This window comes from Elephas maximus, chromosome 13 (genome assembly GCF_024166365.1).
Source record: "Elephas maximus indicus isolate mEleMax1 chromosome 13, mEleMax1 primary haplotype, whole genome shotgun sequence".
In the NCBI taxonomy this organism is placed as follows: domain Eukaryota; kingdom Metazoa; phylum Chordata; class Mammalia; order Proboscidea; family Elephantidae; genus Elephas; species Elephas maximus.
The window spans coordinates 48847752-48865947 of NC_064831.1; the positions used below are offsets into that span (position 1 = coordinate 48847752).

At 37.9% G+C, this 18196-nt stretch overlaps 1 protein-coding gene across 1 annotated transcript in view; it reads right to left on the reverse strand.

The window, feature by feature from the left end:
* The window catches only part of ADAM10 (ADAM metallopeptidase domain 10), a 166956-nt gene that overhangs the window by 112616 nt on the left and 36144 nt on the right, over nucleotides 1-18196 (reverse strand). The window contains exon 2 of the mRNA XM_049905181.1: nucleotides 4937-5087. Coding sequence (XP_049761138.1) covers nucleotides 4937-5087 — 151 coding nt within the window. The remainder of the gene's footprint in view (nucleotides 1-4936; nucleotides 5088-18196) is intronic.

Here is an 18196-nt window from a genome sequence, read left to right on the forward strand (position 1 = left end):
TGATGCTTCCTGCGTCATTTAATATTTTCCCCGTAGAATCCTTCACTATTGCAACTCGAGGCTTGAATTTTTTCCTCAGTTCATTCAGCTTGAGAAATGCGGAGGATGTTCTTCCCTTGTGGTTTCCTCTCTCCAGCTCTTTGTGCATGTCATTATAATACATTGTCTTCTTGGGCTGTCCTTTGAAATCTTCTGTTCAGTTCTTCTACTTCATCATTTCTTCCTTTTGCTTTAGCTGCTTGACATTCAAGTCGCTTCTAACATCCATTTTGGTCTTTTCTTTTTTCCCTGTCTTTTTAATGACTCTTGCTGTCTTCCCAGATGATGTCATTCCACAACTCATCTGGTCTTCGGTCATTAGTGTTCAACACATCAAATCTATTCTTGAGATAGTCTCTAAATTCAGATGGGAAATACCCTAAGTCCTACTACAGCTCTCGTGGACTTGCTCTAATTTTCTTCAGTTTCAACTTTAACTTGCATATGAACAACTGATGATCTGTCCCACAGTCGCTCCCTGGCCTTGTTCTGACTGATGATGCTAAGCTTTCCCATCGTCTCCTTCCACAGCTGCAGTCAATTTGATTCCTGTGTATTCTATCTGACGAGTGCCATGTGTATAGGCGCCCTTTACACTGGTGAAAAAAGGTATCTGCAATGAAGAAGTCGTTGGTCTTCCAAGATTCTATCATGGGATCTCCGGCATCATTTCTAACACCAAGGCTACATTTTCCAACTTCCAAGCCTTCTTCATTTGCAACTCTCACATTCCAATCACCAGTAATCATGAATGCATCCTGGTTGCATAGTCGATCAATTTCAGACTACAGACATTGGTAAAAGTCAATTTCTTCATCTTTGGCCTTAGTGGTTGGTGCATAAATTTGAATAATACTCGGATTAACGGGTCTTCCTTGTAGGTGTATGAATATTATCCTATCACTGACAGCATTGTACTTCAGGATAGATCTTGAAATGTTCTTTTTGTCAATGAATGCAGTGCCATTCCCCTTCAAGTTGTCATTTCCAGATAGTAGACCATATGACTGTCCGATTCAAAATGGCCAATACCAGGCCATTTCAGCTCACTAAGGCCTAGGATAACAATGTTCATGCGTTCTATTTCATCTTTGACAATTTCCAATCTTCCTAGATTCATACTTCGTACATTCCAGGTTCCGATTATTAATGGATGTTTGCAGCTATTTCTTCTCATTTTGAGTCGTGCCACATCAGCAAATAAAGATCCAGAAAGTCTGACTCCATCCAGGTCATTAAGGTTGACTCTACTTTGAGGAGGCAGCTCTTCCCCAGTTGTCTTTTCAGTGCCTTCCAACCTGGGGGGGCTCAGCTTCCGGCACTATATCAGACAATGTTCCGCTGCTATTCCTAAGATTTTCACTGGCTAAGTCTTTTCAGAAGTAGACTGTCAGATCCTTCTTCTTCCTAGTCTGCCTTAGTCTGGAACCTCAGCTAAAACCTGTTTGCCATGGGCGACCCTGCTGGTAGCTGAATACCACTTGGCGTAGCTTTCAGCATTACAGCAACATGCAAGCCCCATAGTACAACAAACTGACAGACAGGTAGGGAATATACACTTATACACATATATATACATACACACACAGGCTGTGCTACTACTCGGAAATGCAAGTCTTAATTGTCTGACTAAGCAGAATCCCTTTCAAATACATTCCCCTTTGTATGCCTTGAGTTAACTGTACAGTATTTAATGTATCCTGTAATTTATTAAAGTATATTGATATTCTAGTGGGCTAAGCCCCACTAAATAAAAGGGCAAAATGGGAAGAAACTCTTCAAAAAGATGAAAAAAGTGGATTAACAAGTCTAGCCACAATGCACAAGGTCCTTATATATTTCATAGCCTGGGCTACAGTTAACTGCGGCCAAAAGCTGTCCCAAGGCTATATTCATAATATAGCTTGGTCTTCCAATAAACACACTGTTGCTTTATCATAATGACTCTATTAGTAGTACAAATTTGTAATTTGCATTACAAACTTATTAACCAAATAATCAAAATTTATATGTAGATGCAAATCATGTTTAGGAGGGGTTGTACTGTACCAAACTACAATTTTTTATATGGTAGACAGGGAGGCGAAGCTTAGCATGAAGTATATAATTATACTACACAAGTCATTCTGTAGGCCTATTTTGAGGAAAAGCAGACATAAGAACGTATCATCACATTTTTAACTAAGGTATGTTAGGTAGGTGGTTATAATAACCATGTTGTAGGGCGCAAATTCTGACAGTCTAAATATACAAATACAATAACTGAGACAACAATATATCTGAAATTGGATATATTCTAGAGAATACAGTGTCTTTATTAGTTACAGGGATTTCTGTTAAAAGATTTAGCATGACCACTTATATACAGCACGAGATTTCCTACTTCGGAGACCTTTTCCGAGAGCCTCAGCCAGGACTGAGTTCTCCCTCCTTAAAGCACATATCATATTATTACAATGTCTTATGTATATCTTATTGCTCCCATTGGATCTACATTTAATTTATATTTCTATCATCCATGGAGCCCTGTTAAGAGCTCAGCTGCTAACCAGAAGGTCGGCAGTTCGAACCCACCAGCCACTCCTTGGAAACCCTAAAGGGCAGTTCTACTCCATCCAATAGGGTCACTATGAGTCAGAGGTGACTCAACAGCAACGGGTTTGAGTTTTTGGTATCATCCATAGTCCCAAGAAGGTAACTTTTAGCTGGCAGCCAATAAATATTTGTTGGATAACTGAATAACAGCACTCTCTCTCTCACTCACGTGCATGCGCACGCACACACACGAGCTAAGGATTTGGTTTTTGCCACACATGCTCTGAATTATGTGACAGACCCAATAAAAATTTAATGATGCAACAGGAATGTGGTATCCAAACTAAATCCAAGCTAAAATCTCACCTCTTCCTTTTGGCAACCAAACAATACTTGGGATTAATTAAAAATAAATAAATAAACCTGTTGCTGTTGAGACGGTTCTGACCGATAGCAACCCTACAGGACAGAGGAGAACTGCCCAATAGGGTTTCCAAGGAACAGCTGGTGGATTAGAACTGCTGACCTTTTGGTTAGTAGCCAAGCTCTTAACCACTATGCTACCTTATTTTGCGATGGTCACTAAAAATTTAGGAAGGCTAGTGATTGCATATTATTTCATGATACTAATAAAGAACGGGTAGAGGATATCAGAGACTTAGAGAAGAACTCGTCTACAGGACAAGTAGTATGTAGGAACCAGGCCTCGTCTACGCTGAGACCAGAACAAGATGGTGCCCAGCTACCACTATCACTATAGGGCTACAATAAACTGACACTGATAGGATGGGAAAAAATGTGGGAAAAATTTCAAATTCCTTTAAAGAAAAAAAAAAAGACCTACTGGACTGGTTGAGACTGGAAGGACTACCCGAGACTACTGTCCTGAGATACTCTTCAGACCTTGAATCAAAACTAATCCTTGAGATCACCATGCAGCTAAATAACAAATTAACTCAAAAAATAATGAAAATCACCCGTAAATACTGTGCTCCTTTAAAAAAATCACCTATATGAGACCAAACCGTCAACAATTATTTTAAAACAAAGATGAAAATGTGAGCGGTAGGAAAACTAGATTAATGGAAACGGAACAACCAAAATGGAAATAATGAATATGTTTACATATTGTGATGAATGTAACCAATGTCACAGAACAACCTGTGTGCAAATTGTTGACAGGGAACCTAAACTGCTGTGTAAACCTTCACTGAAAACATAGTAAAGTATTATCAATAAATTAAAGAGCAGGGTAAATTTACGGGGTGTCTCAAAAACCAAATAAAGAAATCTGGCTAACAGCCATGAATTGGCAGTTTTAGAGTAATCAGCTGACATGAAAATAGAAGCATTTACGGAAGACTTGTCATGTAACACTAGGCAGGATACTTTCAATGATGAACAGAGTAGAAGCTGGGAAACCTCTTTGTTGTTGCTGTTAGTTGCCATCAACTCAATTCTAACTCACAACGATCCCACACATACACAGTAGAACTGCTCCACAGGATTTTCAAGGCTATGACCTTTCAGAAACAGATTACCAGGCCTATCTTCCCAGGAGCCTCTTGGTAGGTTCAAATCGCCAGCCTTTCAGCTAGTAGTCTAGAGCGTAACCGCTTGTGGAGATGAGTAACACAGGTCTCAATCAGGGTTCATTAATACAAAAAGTACAAAAAGAATAGATTTACTAATTACAGCAGGCAAGACAAAGAGCCTGACAAACTTAAGATTTTGTATCGAAGTACCCATACCAGAAAGAAAGAATACCAGCAAGGTCTGCGTCAAATCTATGCTGTGTAACTTTAAACAAGTTATTTAACTTCTCTGAGGCCTTAGTTTCCTGAGTATAAAAGGACATTTGCCTACGCACCTAGAACAAAATAGCCACTCGATGAATGTGCCTTTACCTCACTCCCTTCATCCCTTAGCAATCCTGAGAAATGAGGAGTAAAGCAGGTAATCCACCTACCAGCTGATAAAGCTGAGTTCATGAGAAACCGAAGGACTTACTCAAAGGTATGCAACTAGTTACTCTCACTGTTGGCATCAGACGACAGATCGGTTGACCATAAAATATGTACGTAGTAGTGGGAATTTTCTTTGAAAAATATATCCTCTAATATTATAACAATAAAGGATCTGATGAATAAATTTAACATTTAAATTTGACTGTTTCCTTAACAATATAAGAAGAGCGATCCATTTAAAAGACATTTTTTAATGTATGTATCAAATTTCGGAGGAGGCTGACTTTCCAAATGGGGATCTTTCCATTAGAGAAGGAAAATTAAGGGAATACATTTTTTCTTTGAATTTAGATTGAATATAAGAGTTGTTCAGACATAGGAAAGAATTTACTCACCTTCCATGGGCATGGAAATCTAGGTGTAAAAACTGGTCCTCGTGCGAAACTGCTCTTTTGGCACGCTGGTGTTTTTGGTGTAATGAATCCATATCATAAGATAATCCTTCATAATGTCTAATGTATTTATTTAAAGGATTTCCATACTGACCTATAAAAAAATAAACAAAAGTTTAAATTAGTATGATCTTGAAGGCCTCTTCTAGTTCTTTTTTTTTTTCCTGCTCAGGGAGTTTGGATGTGTCTATGGAGCTTCCATGACCTTGCCTCGTACAAGTTGGGCTGGCTTCCCCAGTATTGTGTACTGTCTTACCCTTCACCAAAGCTACCACTTATCTTTTGTCTCTTTAGTGTTTTTCCATCCCCATCCCTCCCCTTCCTCGTAACCACCAAAGATTGTTTCTTTTTGTGTGTAAACATTTTTATGAATTTTTATAGTGGTCTCATACAATATCTGTCCTTTTGTGACATTTCACTCAGCACAAGGCCCTCCAGATATATCCATGTTGTGGGATGCTTTGCAGATTCATCATTGTGCTCTATCGCTGCACAGTACTTCATTGCGTGTACATACCACAGTTTATTTATCCATTCATCTGTTGGTGGGCATTTACGTTGGGAATATTTTTTTCTTGTAGTACTTTATGTTGCTCTATCTTCTGACTTGTGCAGCTTCTGATAAGAGTTCTGTTATTGTAACCTTTGTTCCTTTGTATCCATTCATCTGTTGATGGGCATCTAGGTTGTTTCCATCTTTTTGCTATTGTCAACAATGCTGCAATCAACATGGGTATGCATATGTCTACTTGTGTGACGACTCTTATTTCTCTAGGATACATGCCTAAGAGTGGAACTGCTGGATCATATGGTATTTCTATTTCTAGCTTTCTAAGGAACCCCCATATCATCTTCCAAAATGATTGTATCATTTTGCATTCCCACCAACAGTGCATAAGAGTTCCGATCTTCCCGCAGCCTCTCCAATATTTGTTATTTCCTGTTTTTTTTAATCCATGCCAGTAACACAGGGGGAGATAGTATCTCATTGTGGTTTGATTTGCATTTCTCTAATGGTACTGATAGCGAGCATTTCCTCATGTGTCTTCTTTGGTGAAGTGTCTGTTCATTTCCCTTGTCTTTTTGTTGTAGAGATGGTGGATTTTCCTGTATATTTTAAGAAATTATACCTTCCTCTTCTAGTTCTTAACATGCTACTATGATTATTCAATATCTATGAATATGTATGAAAGTAACTGTCTCACTAATCAGTATTTTTTTTAACATTTTGTAATGAGAATTTTCAAGTATACACTAAAGTCTTAACATTAGATGTGTATCTGTCCTGTCTTTTATCAGGTTAAGTTCCCTTCTACTCTGCTGATAACAACTACCAAAAACACATGCTGACTTTTGTCAACTGCTCTTTCTGCAACTATTAAAATACTTATATAGTTTTTCTTTTTAGCTTATTAATATAGTGAATTAAATACACAAAATTTCCAATGTTAAACCAAACCTGTGTTCCAGGGATAAACCCACTTGAGCATTGTATATTATCTTTTATATATTGTTGAGTTCTATTTGCTAGAAATTTTATAATTTTTGCACCTATGTTCATGAAGAGGAGCCCTGGTGGTGCAGTGGTTAAGCACTCAGCTAACCAAGAGGTCAGCGGTTTGAACCCACCAACCATTTGGCAGGAAAAAGATGCGGCAGTCTGCTTCCATAAAGATTTATAGCCTTGGAAACCCTACGGGACAGTTCTCCCATTCTACAGGGCCACTGTGAGTTTGAATCAACTCGACAGCAATGGGTTTGGATGTTCACAAGGGACACTGGTCTCCAGTTTTCTTGTACTGTCTTTCTTAAGTTTTAGTCTAAGTGTAATGTTGGCCTCAAAAAATGAGTTGGGAAGTACTACCTCTTCTTTGATTTTCTGGGGGAATTTATGTAGAATTGGCATTATCTCCTCCATAGTGTTTGGTAGAATTCACCACTGAAGTCATCTTGGCCTAGAGTTTTCTTCGTAGAAAGGTTTGTAACTACAATTTCAATTTCCTAAAGAGCTATTTAGGTTATCTATTTCTTCTTGAGCAAGCTTTGGTAGTTTGTGATTTTCAAAGAATTATCCACTTCATCCAAATTGTTGGATTTATGGAGATAAACTTGTTCATAATATTCCAATTACATTTTTGGCATCTGTAGAATCTGTAGTGATGTCATCTCTCTCATTCCTGATGTTGGTAGTCTATATCTTCACTCTTTTGTTCCTGATAAAGCTGGCTGGAGATTTATCAATTTTATTATCTTGTCAAAGAACCACCTTTTAGTTTCTTTGATTTTTCTTCATTATTATCTGTTTTCTAGTACATTGATTTTTTTACCTTGCTCTTTATTGTTTCTTTTGTATTACTTACTTTGAATTTATTTTGTTTTTTCTTTTTCATGAGTCCATTGATTTAAGACCCTTTTTCTAATACAGAAGTTTGGTGCCATAAATTGTTTCCTAAGGACTGCTTTAACAGCATCTCACAAATTGTTATGTCATGTTTTCATTTTAATTCAGTTCATCATACTTTCTAATTTTCCTCTGAGTTCTTCTTTGATCAACTGTTACTCAGAAGTCTGTTACCCAGTTTCCAGATATTGGGAAATTTTTCAGGTATCCCTTATTGATTTCTAATTTAATTACACTATAGTAAGAGAGACACCTTGGTGGCACAGTGGATAAGAGCTACAGCTGCTGACCAAAACGCTAGCAGTGGAAATCTACCAGTCGCTCCTTGGAAACCCTATGGGGCAGTTCTACTCTGTTCTCTAGGGTTGCTATGAGCCAGAATCGACTCAAAAGCAATGGGTATAGTGAGAGAACATATTTTTATGAATTTAATCCTTTTAAATACATTGAGACTTATTTTATGCCTAGACTATGATCCATGTTTATAAATGTTTCACGTGTACTTGAAAAGAATGTGTATGCTGCTTTTATTAGGTGAGTTCTCTAAGTGTCAGTTTTTGTTCTTATTAGATAGAGCATTTCCATACACGTCAATCAGGTCAAGTTGGTTGGTAGTGCTGTGCAAGTCTATATCCTTACTGATTTTCTGTCCTATTATTGAGAGACGGGTATTTAAATCTGTCTAGAATTGTGGTTTGTCTATTCTCCTTGCAATTCTATCACTTTTTGCTTCATGTATTTCTGAAGCATCCTTATTACATGCATAAATGTTTATGATTATTATGCCCATTGGATGAATTCACTTTGTCATTATCAAATGACCTTTTTTATCCCTTGTAACATTCTAAGCTCTAAAATCTGATAATATATTACTATATGTCTGATATTAATACAGCCATCCCATCTTTTTTTTAACATGTTATCTTTTTTCCATTTTTTAAATTTATTTTCATCTTTTTATTTCAAATGTGTTCCTTTAAAGCACACAAGTGGCATAGGGGAAACCTCTTAGACATAACTAAGCACCTCACAGCTCCCCGGCTCGAAGGCAAAGGACCACAGACTTGGGGGACACCCACATCAATTGGCACAACATAGTTCTTAAAGACAATGTTCTACATCCTACTTTAGTGAGTAGCGTTTAGAGTCTTAAAAGCTTGTGAGCTGCCACCTAAGTTACAATTATCGGGCCCTTCTAGCCTGGAGCAAAAGAGAGGGAAAAAAACAAAAGACCCAAGGGAGCAATTAGTCCAGAGGACTAACGAATCACGTGAACCACAGCCCACATGACTCAGAGACCAGGAGAACTAGATGGTGCCTGGCTATCACTACTGACTGCTCTACCTGGGATTACAACAGAGGGTCCCAGACAGAGCTGGAGAAAAATGAAGAATAAATGATCAAACTCACAAAAAAGACCAGACTTATTGGTCTGACATAAACTGGAGGAACCCGAGTCTATGGCCCCCAGACACCCTTCTAACTCAGACTTGATGCCATCCCTGAAGTTCACCTTTCAACCACAGATTAAGCAAGCCTATAAGACAAACAATAACACACCTGAGGAATGTGTTACTTAGATCAATGAAGTATATGAGATCAAATGGGCAACACCTGCCCAGGAACAAAGATGACAAGGCAGGAGGGAACAGGAAACTGGATGAATGTACACAGTGAACCCAGAGTGGAAAGGGAAAGTGGAAGAATGCTGACACAATGCAGGACTACAGCCAAAGCCATGAAATAATAACTAATTTGCTCTGTAAACTTTCACCTACATCACAATTTTAAAAAAATGTTTTCCTTGTAGGCAGCATCTAGTTAAGTCTTCCTTTTTTTCCACTATAACCATCCCTGCCTTTTAACTTGAGTGTTTACACCATTTATATTGAAAGTGGTTACTGATGTGGTTAGGTGTAAGTCTATTACCTTGTTATTGTCTATCTGTCTCACTGTCCTTTGTTCTTTTTCCCTCTTGTTTGCGCTTTCCTGACTTCTTTTGGACTAATTATTTTTAATGACTCCATTTTATTTCTTTGCTCACTTATTAGCTACAACTTTGTTTGGTTATGTTCCCGACTGCTCTGGGGTTTATACAATTCATCCACCAAGTGATATTAAACCACTTCATGTACAATATAAAAACCTGGCATTGGTATACTTCTATTTCTCTCCTTCTGGCCTCTAAAGATTTGCAGGCATAGATTTTACTTACAAATATATCATAAACCCTACAATACAGTGTTTGTTATTTTGGTTTAAACATTTATATTTAAAGAGATTTAAACAAAATTTTTTTCTATATCATTTCCAGTGCTCTTTAATCCTTTGTGTAGGTTCATATTTTCACCTGGTCATTTTCCTTATACCTGACTGACTTCCTTTAACATTTCTTCTGTTATTGATGAATGTGTCCAGCTTTTATACATCTGTAAGAGTTTTTTTTTTTTTCTTTTTTTTTCCCTTCATTTTTGAATGATAGTTTCACTGGGTATGGAATTCAAGGTTGACCGCTGTTTACAGGTGTTTTGTTTTTTCTGTTAGTACTTTAAAAGTGCTGTTCCACTATCTTTCCATCCATACTCTTTCTGACAAGAGATCTACTGTCATCCTTATCTTTGCTTCTCTGAACATAATGTATCTTTTTTTCTCTACTTTTAAGATTTTCTTCTTTATTATTGTTTTGAGCAATTTGATTATGACATACATTGCTATAGTTTTCTTCATATTTCTCGAGCTTTGGTTTCAGTGAGCTACATGGATCTTGCATTTATGTTTTGTTTTTTTTTTAGCCATTATTTCATCAAATGTTTTCTGATCCTCCCCACCCCTTCAAGGACTCCAATTAAAAGTATACTCCAAACAAACCAACAGACAAAAAAAACACCAAGCCATTTGTCAACAAGTCGATTCCAGATCATAGCGACCCTATAAGGCAGAGTAGAACTACCCCATAGGGTTTCCAAGGAGCAACTGGTAGATTTGAACTGCTAACCTTTTGGTTAGCAGCCGACCTCTTAACCACTGCACCACCAGGGCTCCACAAGTATATCAGGCCACTTGAAATTGTCTCACAGCTCACTGGTAGTCTTATAAGTTTTTAAACTTCCTTTTTAAATTCCTTTTTCTCTAGTGTTTCATGTTAGATAGTTTCTATTGCTATGTTCACTAATCATCTGCAATATCTAATCTGTCATTAATTCCATCCAGTATTTATCATCTAATACTTTTCATGTCTAGAAGTTATATTTCAGTCTGTTTTATATCTTCTATGTCTCTACTTCACTTTTTGAACATATAAAATACAGTTATAATAACTCTTTTAATGTTATTTTCTAATTCTAATGCCTATGTCAGTTCTGGGATTTGCTTCCAGTTGACTGATTACTCTCCTCATTAGGGGTCATGTCTTCCCGCTTCACTGTATGCCTCATAATCTTTGAATGAATTGATGCCAGACATTGTAAATTTTACCTTGCAGGGTGCTGGACATTTTTTGTATTTCTACAAATATCCCTGAGTTTTGTTCTGCAACACAGTATAGTTACTGTAATCCTTCTGGGTCTTGCTTTTATGATTTGCTAGGTAGGTCCAGAGCCGTGCTCAGTCTAAAGATAATTATTCCCCAGTACTGAAGCAATACTATCTGAGTACTTTGCCCAATGCTCCACAAACTATAAGTTTTCCAGACTGGCCGATGAGAACAGGCACCATTCCTGGCCCGATGTAAGTACTTAGCACGTTTTCTCTAATATTTTCTTAAGATTCTTTCCTGGTCTCAGGTAAGTTTCTTCACATGTATGCGCTGATCAGTACTCTGCTAAACACTTTTAAGGCAAGCTTTCTCCAGTAAGGGAAGCCTTCTCTAGATCTCAGGGATTCTCTTTCTACGCAGCTCTTTGCACTCTGATAATTCTGCTCTGTGAATGTTAGCCACCTTAGTCTCCTTTGATTCCTGGCTCCATCTCCTCAGGGAGTTCACTGGGCTCCACCTAGTTCCCTCTCATAGCACCACAGCCATGAAATTTCCTCAAGAAAGAAAGCTGAAGCAATCGTAGGGCTTAGCTCATTTGTCTCCCCTCTCTCAGGACTCACTGACAGCCAGTGTCTTAAAAAGCATTGTTTTACATATTTTCTCTAATTTTGTTGGTTTGTTTAGGCAAGAGGGTAAATCTGGTCCTTGTTACTCCAGCTTAGCCAGGAGCAGAAGTCAAAAACACTGATTCTTCAACAAATCAAGGAAAATTTCTTCTTGAAACTACCCTCTTTTACAAAACAAATATTTTTAAAAACCTATAATGGCTCACCTAATGATTGAAAAAGTCTAAGTGCTCTACCATTAAAATGTCCTGTTTAAGTACTTTAGTGGCTATTCACTATACAGCTAAGGGCACACACTCTTAAGTCAAATTATTTGGGCTTGAATCTTACTACCTTCGTTTATTAGCTTATTTAAATGAACAACCCCTCAACTTCATTCTCCCATCTGTAAAATGGGGAGAAGTACCTCTCTTTTAAGGCTGTTACACAGATTAAATGATTTAAACCATGTGTGTCAATTAGCAAGGTACATAACTATACAGTAAAGCCTCATACTGTTCATCATCTCTCCCCACCCCCCCTTTTCCTAAACTTGCCTTTAAAACCTACATACACAAATTGAGGCCATAAATTCTGGAATAAAAAACAGAGAGGGGTTTGAATTTTGGTACTTCTTAGACACAACCATATGGGCTGATTATTTAACTTTCTTTAAATCTCAGGGTTTTTTTTTTTTTTTTTTTTTTCATCTATAAAATGGAGACAGCAATCTTGCCTTAAATGCATAGAAACTGTCTAGCACAAAGCCTGGCTTGAAAGGACCACTGAACTTAAACTATTTTTGAGTTGCCATTCAATTTAAATTACTATTGCATTATTTCATCCTCCTCTAGAATGCATTTCTCTCAAGAAGTGAAAGGAATAAAGTCCAAAACTAGGGTCTAAAACAATCTTTGTAACTACCAAAGAAAGCAGAGTGAAGCCAGTGTATAACAGATAATAAAGCCTGCCAGTGTGGACCTTTACAAAACAAGACTAAACAGTGGAATATTCTACTAATGCATTTTCCATAATCTTTAAAAATATTTTTAAGTTTATATTTGGGTTTTAAAAAATACCCCACAGAAGAGAAGAAATCAAGACTAGAAACTGTAGTATGGGGGCTTTTGAGTATTTTCTTTCTTTTTGAAAATCAAATGCAAAACTACAAAGACAGTAAAAAGATCGATGGTTGCCAGGGGTTGGGAGAAGGGATAAATAGGTGGAACATGGGATATTTTTAGGGTTGTGAAACTATTCTGTATGATATTGCAATGGTGGATACATATTATACATTTGTCAAAACCCACAGAACTGTACAACACAAAGAGTAAACCCCAACGTAAACCATAGGCTTTACATAATAATAACGTATCAGTGTTGATTCATCAATCATAACAAATGTACCACAGGTATGCAAGATGTAGATAAAAGGGGGAACTATGGGGTGGGGGGGGCACATGGGAATCCTCTGTACACCTAAAACTGCTCCAAAAAACAAGGTCTATTAATTTAAAAATAGCAAATGTAAGAATTCTATTGGATTACTGAACTGGATATCTTACAGGTGGGCCGAGGAGCCAAAGAGTAAGCTTGGCTTTGCAAAGCTGCTGCTTCCACTCCTTTTTCAGCACTAAAAAAAGTCAAGTTCTAATCCATGGTTCAGATAAAGATTTTTGCCAATTCCGATAACTTAAAACAAGGCTTTGCTGTTCTAGTGAAGCATCTGTGACAAAAGCTCGACTATGTACAAGATGGAACACTACTGGGAGAGTTACTGAAGCACATCTTTCTCTACCGCACACACAAAGTAATTTTATAAAGCAACATAATGTCCACTTTCACTGGCAAGGCCTGAGTAATGATTTTCTGAATCTTTACAATTCAGATAGAACGTGATTCACAGGGCTGTCCTGGGAAAATTAAAAATGCTACCCAGGGACACACAGTTACCAAGTTCAATTCATTACTATCTTCTACATAGAGTTCTATGAATTTTTCTGTGTTAATTATGCCTAAATATCAGTATTTATAATGTGATCCCAGTAATGTGAAAAAAGCAATGAAGGTAAGATAATGAACTGAAATTTTATTATGTAATTTCTCAACTCCAATACTTAAAAAAATGAGGGGGAAAAACACTTAAGAACAGAACCCAAATAAGAAACGGATATAACCACAGTATGCTGGTTTTATGGGTATGCTGGCACAGGTGGTACAGGCTCCTGAGTGCCAATTCTACACCTCCTTCCAACTCTATATTCACTGAAAAGTTGGTAGCCTGAAATCAGCCAGAGAGGGAATATATAAACCAGTGAAACTGGAAACCAGCTAGCTACAAACCACAGAATTTTTTTTTCCAGAGAGTCAGTGTACCAACACAGCACTGAGCATAACCTAATGGCATAATCTTTCAAACAGGCAACCACGGAAATAAAAATAATATTTTAATGAAGAAGAAGGAAATCAGCACGCTGGACTCCTAACACTCCCCTTATTCCTCAGAAGACATACAAAATCACTTAAGGAAAAAAAAAAATCTCAAAGGAGAACCAAAAAACTCCCTGCCGTTGAAGTGATCCCAACTCACAGTGACCCTACAGGACAGAGCAGAATTATCCCATAGGTTTTCTAAGGAGCGGCTGGTGAATTCGAACTGCTGACCTTTTGGTTAGCAGCCAAGCTCTTAACCACCGTGCCACCTGAGCTCCTGTCTGGATCCTGGATGGGGGCGGGGGGGGGGGGACTATAAAAATACGTTTTTGGAAACAAGATTTGAAGATCTAGGCAAGCTGGAATAGACAGCGGATGGTATTAAGGACTTACTATTAATGTATTCAGCACGACGGGACTGTGGTTGTAGGGTTGGCGAATGTTTTGCAGACACACTGAACTATCTAGAGATAAAGGGGCACGACGTCCGTAACTAAAACTGCAGGGATTCAGAAAAAAGAAAAAGTCAAGATTATTAAATCAGTTTCCACTTCTGGCCATGATGGAATAAAGGGGAATTAATTCAATCCCCCACCATAAACAACTAAAAATTGCACCAAAAGTATGAGAAGAGAAATAAACTGAGATCTGTGACTGGCCCAACTTACTGGCGAGGAGCAGTTTCCAGGCCAAAGCGCAGGGAGGGAAAACCCAAGCAGACCTTGAAGGTTTCATTGAATTGAGGAGCCCAGGGAGGCCAAGACATTTAAAACTGGGGAGACAGAGTACCAGAGAGGGAGAACCTGAACAGAGATGCCTGAAGACCTGAAAAGGCGTCCTTTTAAGCATCTGGCTGAGTCCTGATGTGAGCACGGAAGAGAATAAACTACCCGAGGCCAGAAAATGAACCTCTGGAGAGAAATAGGCAGAACAACACACAAAGCTCGTACAGGTTGAGAAGTGTTCATATCCCCACTAACCAGAGAAGAAAGACTTCATAATAGAAGAACACTGCATATAGCTCTCAGAAAATTACCACCTTAGTCACAGAGGAAAATTAGCCACACATTAAAGGCTATTCTGGACCTTCCCTAACAAAGCTTAAAAGCAATCTTTCAAAGGATTTAAATGATTCCAAGTAGTTTAACTACACAACAACAATAAAAAATCTCTAAGTGTTTAAAAGAGAGACAAAATGAAATACCAAAAATACATAAGATCAGAATTTAATTAGGTTATATCCAACAGAGCTGCAACCAGGGGGGAAATCAATGTTCCTTGATACCTACACATCAGTGTCGACTGCAGCACTATTCACGATAGCCAGAAGACGGGAAACCCCTAAATGTCCATCAACAGACCAATGGATAAACAAAATGCAGTACGCACACAGAATGTAGTATTATTCATCCATAAAAAAAGAATGAAGTACTGATACGCACTACAACACAGATGAACCTTGAAAACATACTGAGTTTTTTAAATAAGTCAGTCACAAAAGGATAAATATTATAGGATTCTACCTAAATGAATTATCTAGAATAGGCAAATGTATACATATCAAAGTGATTAATGGTTACCAGAGGTGGGGGAGGGAAAGGGAGAGAGTCATTGCTTAGGAGACACTGAGCTTCTGTTAACCTGCTGCAGTCAAGTCAATTCCAACCCACGGCAACCCTATAGGACAAAGCAGAACTGCCCCATAGGGTTTCCAAGCAGCGGCTGGTGGATTCAAACTGCCAACCCTTTGGTTAGCAGTCACAGTTCTTAACTACTGCACCACCAGGGCTCCAGCTTCCATTAAGGATGATGGAAAATTTGGAAACAGATAACGGTGATGGTTGCACATGGGATAAACACAGTGTCACTGAATCGTACACATGAAGAATGTTGAAATGGCAAATATGTCACATACGTATTTATCACAGTAAAAAACTGTAAAAAAAAAAAAAAATACCAAGCAGGAAAACATAAACTTCTATTTTTCCATAACTAAGAAAAAAGTCAGTCACTAGAAACAGACTTAGAAATGACAGAAGCGGTGAAATTAGTGGAGAAGGAGATTAAAACAGCTATTATAAATAAGTTCTATACATGAAAGTGAATACAGGAAAACATGATTGAAGGAAAAAAATTAAAGATATAACTATAAACCCAGAGACCCAAGAAACTCAACAAACCCCAAGCAGAACAAACATAAGGGCAAATCTTAAGCACATAGCTGAAAACCAGTTATCAAAAAATAAAAATAAATCTTAAAGCCAGCTGTGGGCAAGGAGGCAAAAGAGGATTCTGAAAAAAAGACATGCCACACACAAAGGAACAAAGGTAAAGATGACAGAACTCTTACCAGAAACTGCACAAGTCAGAAGATGGAGCAACATAAAGTACTACAAGAAAAAAATATTCCCAACGTAAATGCTCATCAATAGACAAATGGATAAATAAACTGTGGTACATACAAACAGTAGAGTACTATGCAACAATAAAAAGCAATGATGAATCTGCAAAGCATCCCACAACATGGATGAATCTGAAGGGCATCATGGTGAGCAAAATAAGTCAACCACAGAAGGGCAAATACTGTATGAGACCACTACTATAAAAATTCATGAAAAGGTTTACACACAAAAAGAAACAAAAATCTTTGGTGGTTATGAGGGAGGGGAGGGGTAGGGATGGAAAAACACTCAAGAGACAAAAGATAAGTGCTAACTTTGGTAAAGGGTAAGACAGTACACAATACTGGGGAAGCCAGCACAACTTGTACAAGGCAAGGTCATGGAAGTTCCATAAACACATCCAAACTCCCTGAGGAACCAAACTGCTGGGCTGAGGACTATGGAGACCACAGTCTCGACAAACATCTAGCTGAACTGGCGTAACAGTTTATAAAGAAAATGTTCTACGTTCTACTTTGGTGAGTAGAACCTAGGGTTTTAAAAGCCCGTGAACAGCCATCTAAGATACTCTGCTGGTCTCATCCCTTTGGGAGCAAGGGATGAAGAAAATTAAAGGCACAAGGGAAAGGTTAGTCCAAAGGACTAATGGACCACAACTACCAGGGCCTCAAAAAAACTGAGTCCAGTACATCTAGATGGTGCCCGACTACCACCGCTGACTTATCTGACAGGGATCACCACAGAGGTACCCGGAAAGAGCTGGAGAAAAACACAGAACAAAATTCTAACTCACAAAAAAAGACCAAATTTACAGGCCTGACAGACACTGGAGAAACCCTAAGAGTCTGGCCCCCAGACAACCTTTCAGCTCAGTAATAGTCACTCCTGAAGGTCATCCTTCAGCCAAAGATTAGACAGGCCCATAAAACAAAACAAGACTAAATAAAGGGGCATGCCTGCCCAAGGGCAAGGACAAGAAGGCAGGAGGGGACAGGAAAGCTGGTAATATGGAACCCAAAGTCAAGAAGGGAGAGTGCTGGCATGTCATAGGGTTGTTAGCCAACGTCATAAAACTATATGTGCACTGTTTAATAAGAAGCTAGTTTGTTCTGTAAACCTTCATTTAAAGCACAATTAAAAAATTTTTTTAAATATATTCTCAGCCTAAGATTCTAAACCTAGTCTACTTCTACTATGTATGAAGTGGTGTAACAGTATTTGAAAACAGGCAGTGGTAAGTTACAGACATATATTGTACACCCTAGGAACAAGCTCTAAAAATTATAACAGGCATATCTCACAAGCCAACAGCAGAAATAAAATGGAACTGTTTTTTAAAAATAAAATAATGCCAGAGAATGTAGGGAAAGGGGAAAAAAGGAACAATGAACAGATGGGAGAAGCAGTAAGATAGTAGTTTTAAATTCAACCACATCAATAAAAACATAAAAAGTAAATGATCTACTACCAAACATTTAAAGAATTAACACCAATCCTTCTCAAATTCTTCCAAAAAACAGAAGAGGAAGGAATGTTTCATAACTCATTCTATGAGGTCAGCATTACACGGATACCAAAGCCAGATAAAGATATCACAAGAAAATTAGAGACCAATATTGTTTATGAATATAGATGGACAACTCTACAAAATACTGGCAAACTGAATCAAATGGTGTTTTTAAATGATTACCACCATAATCTTTAAAATGGGATTTATCCCAGAAATCCAAGGGTGCTTCAACATAAGAAAAAAAAAGAATGCTACATACCACATTAATAGAACCCAAACTCACTGCCGTTGGGTTGATCCCAACTCACAGTGACCCTATACGACAGAGCAGAACTGTCCCATAGGGTTTTCAAGGAGGGGCTGGTAGATTCGAACTG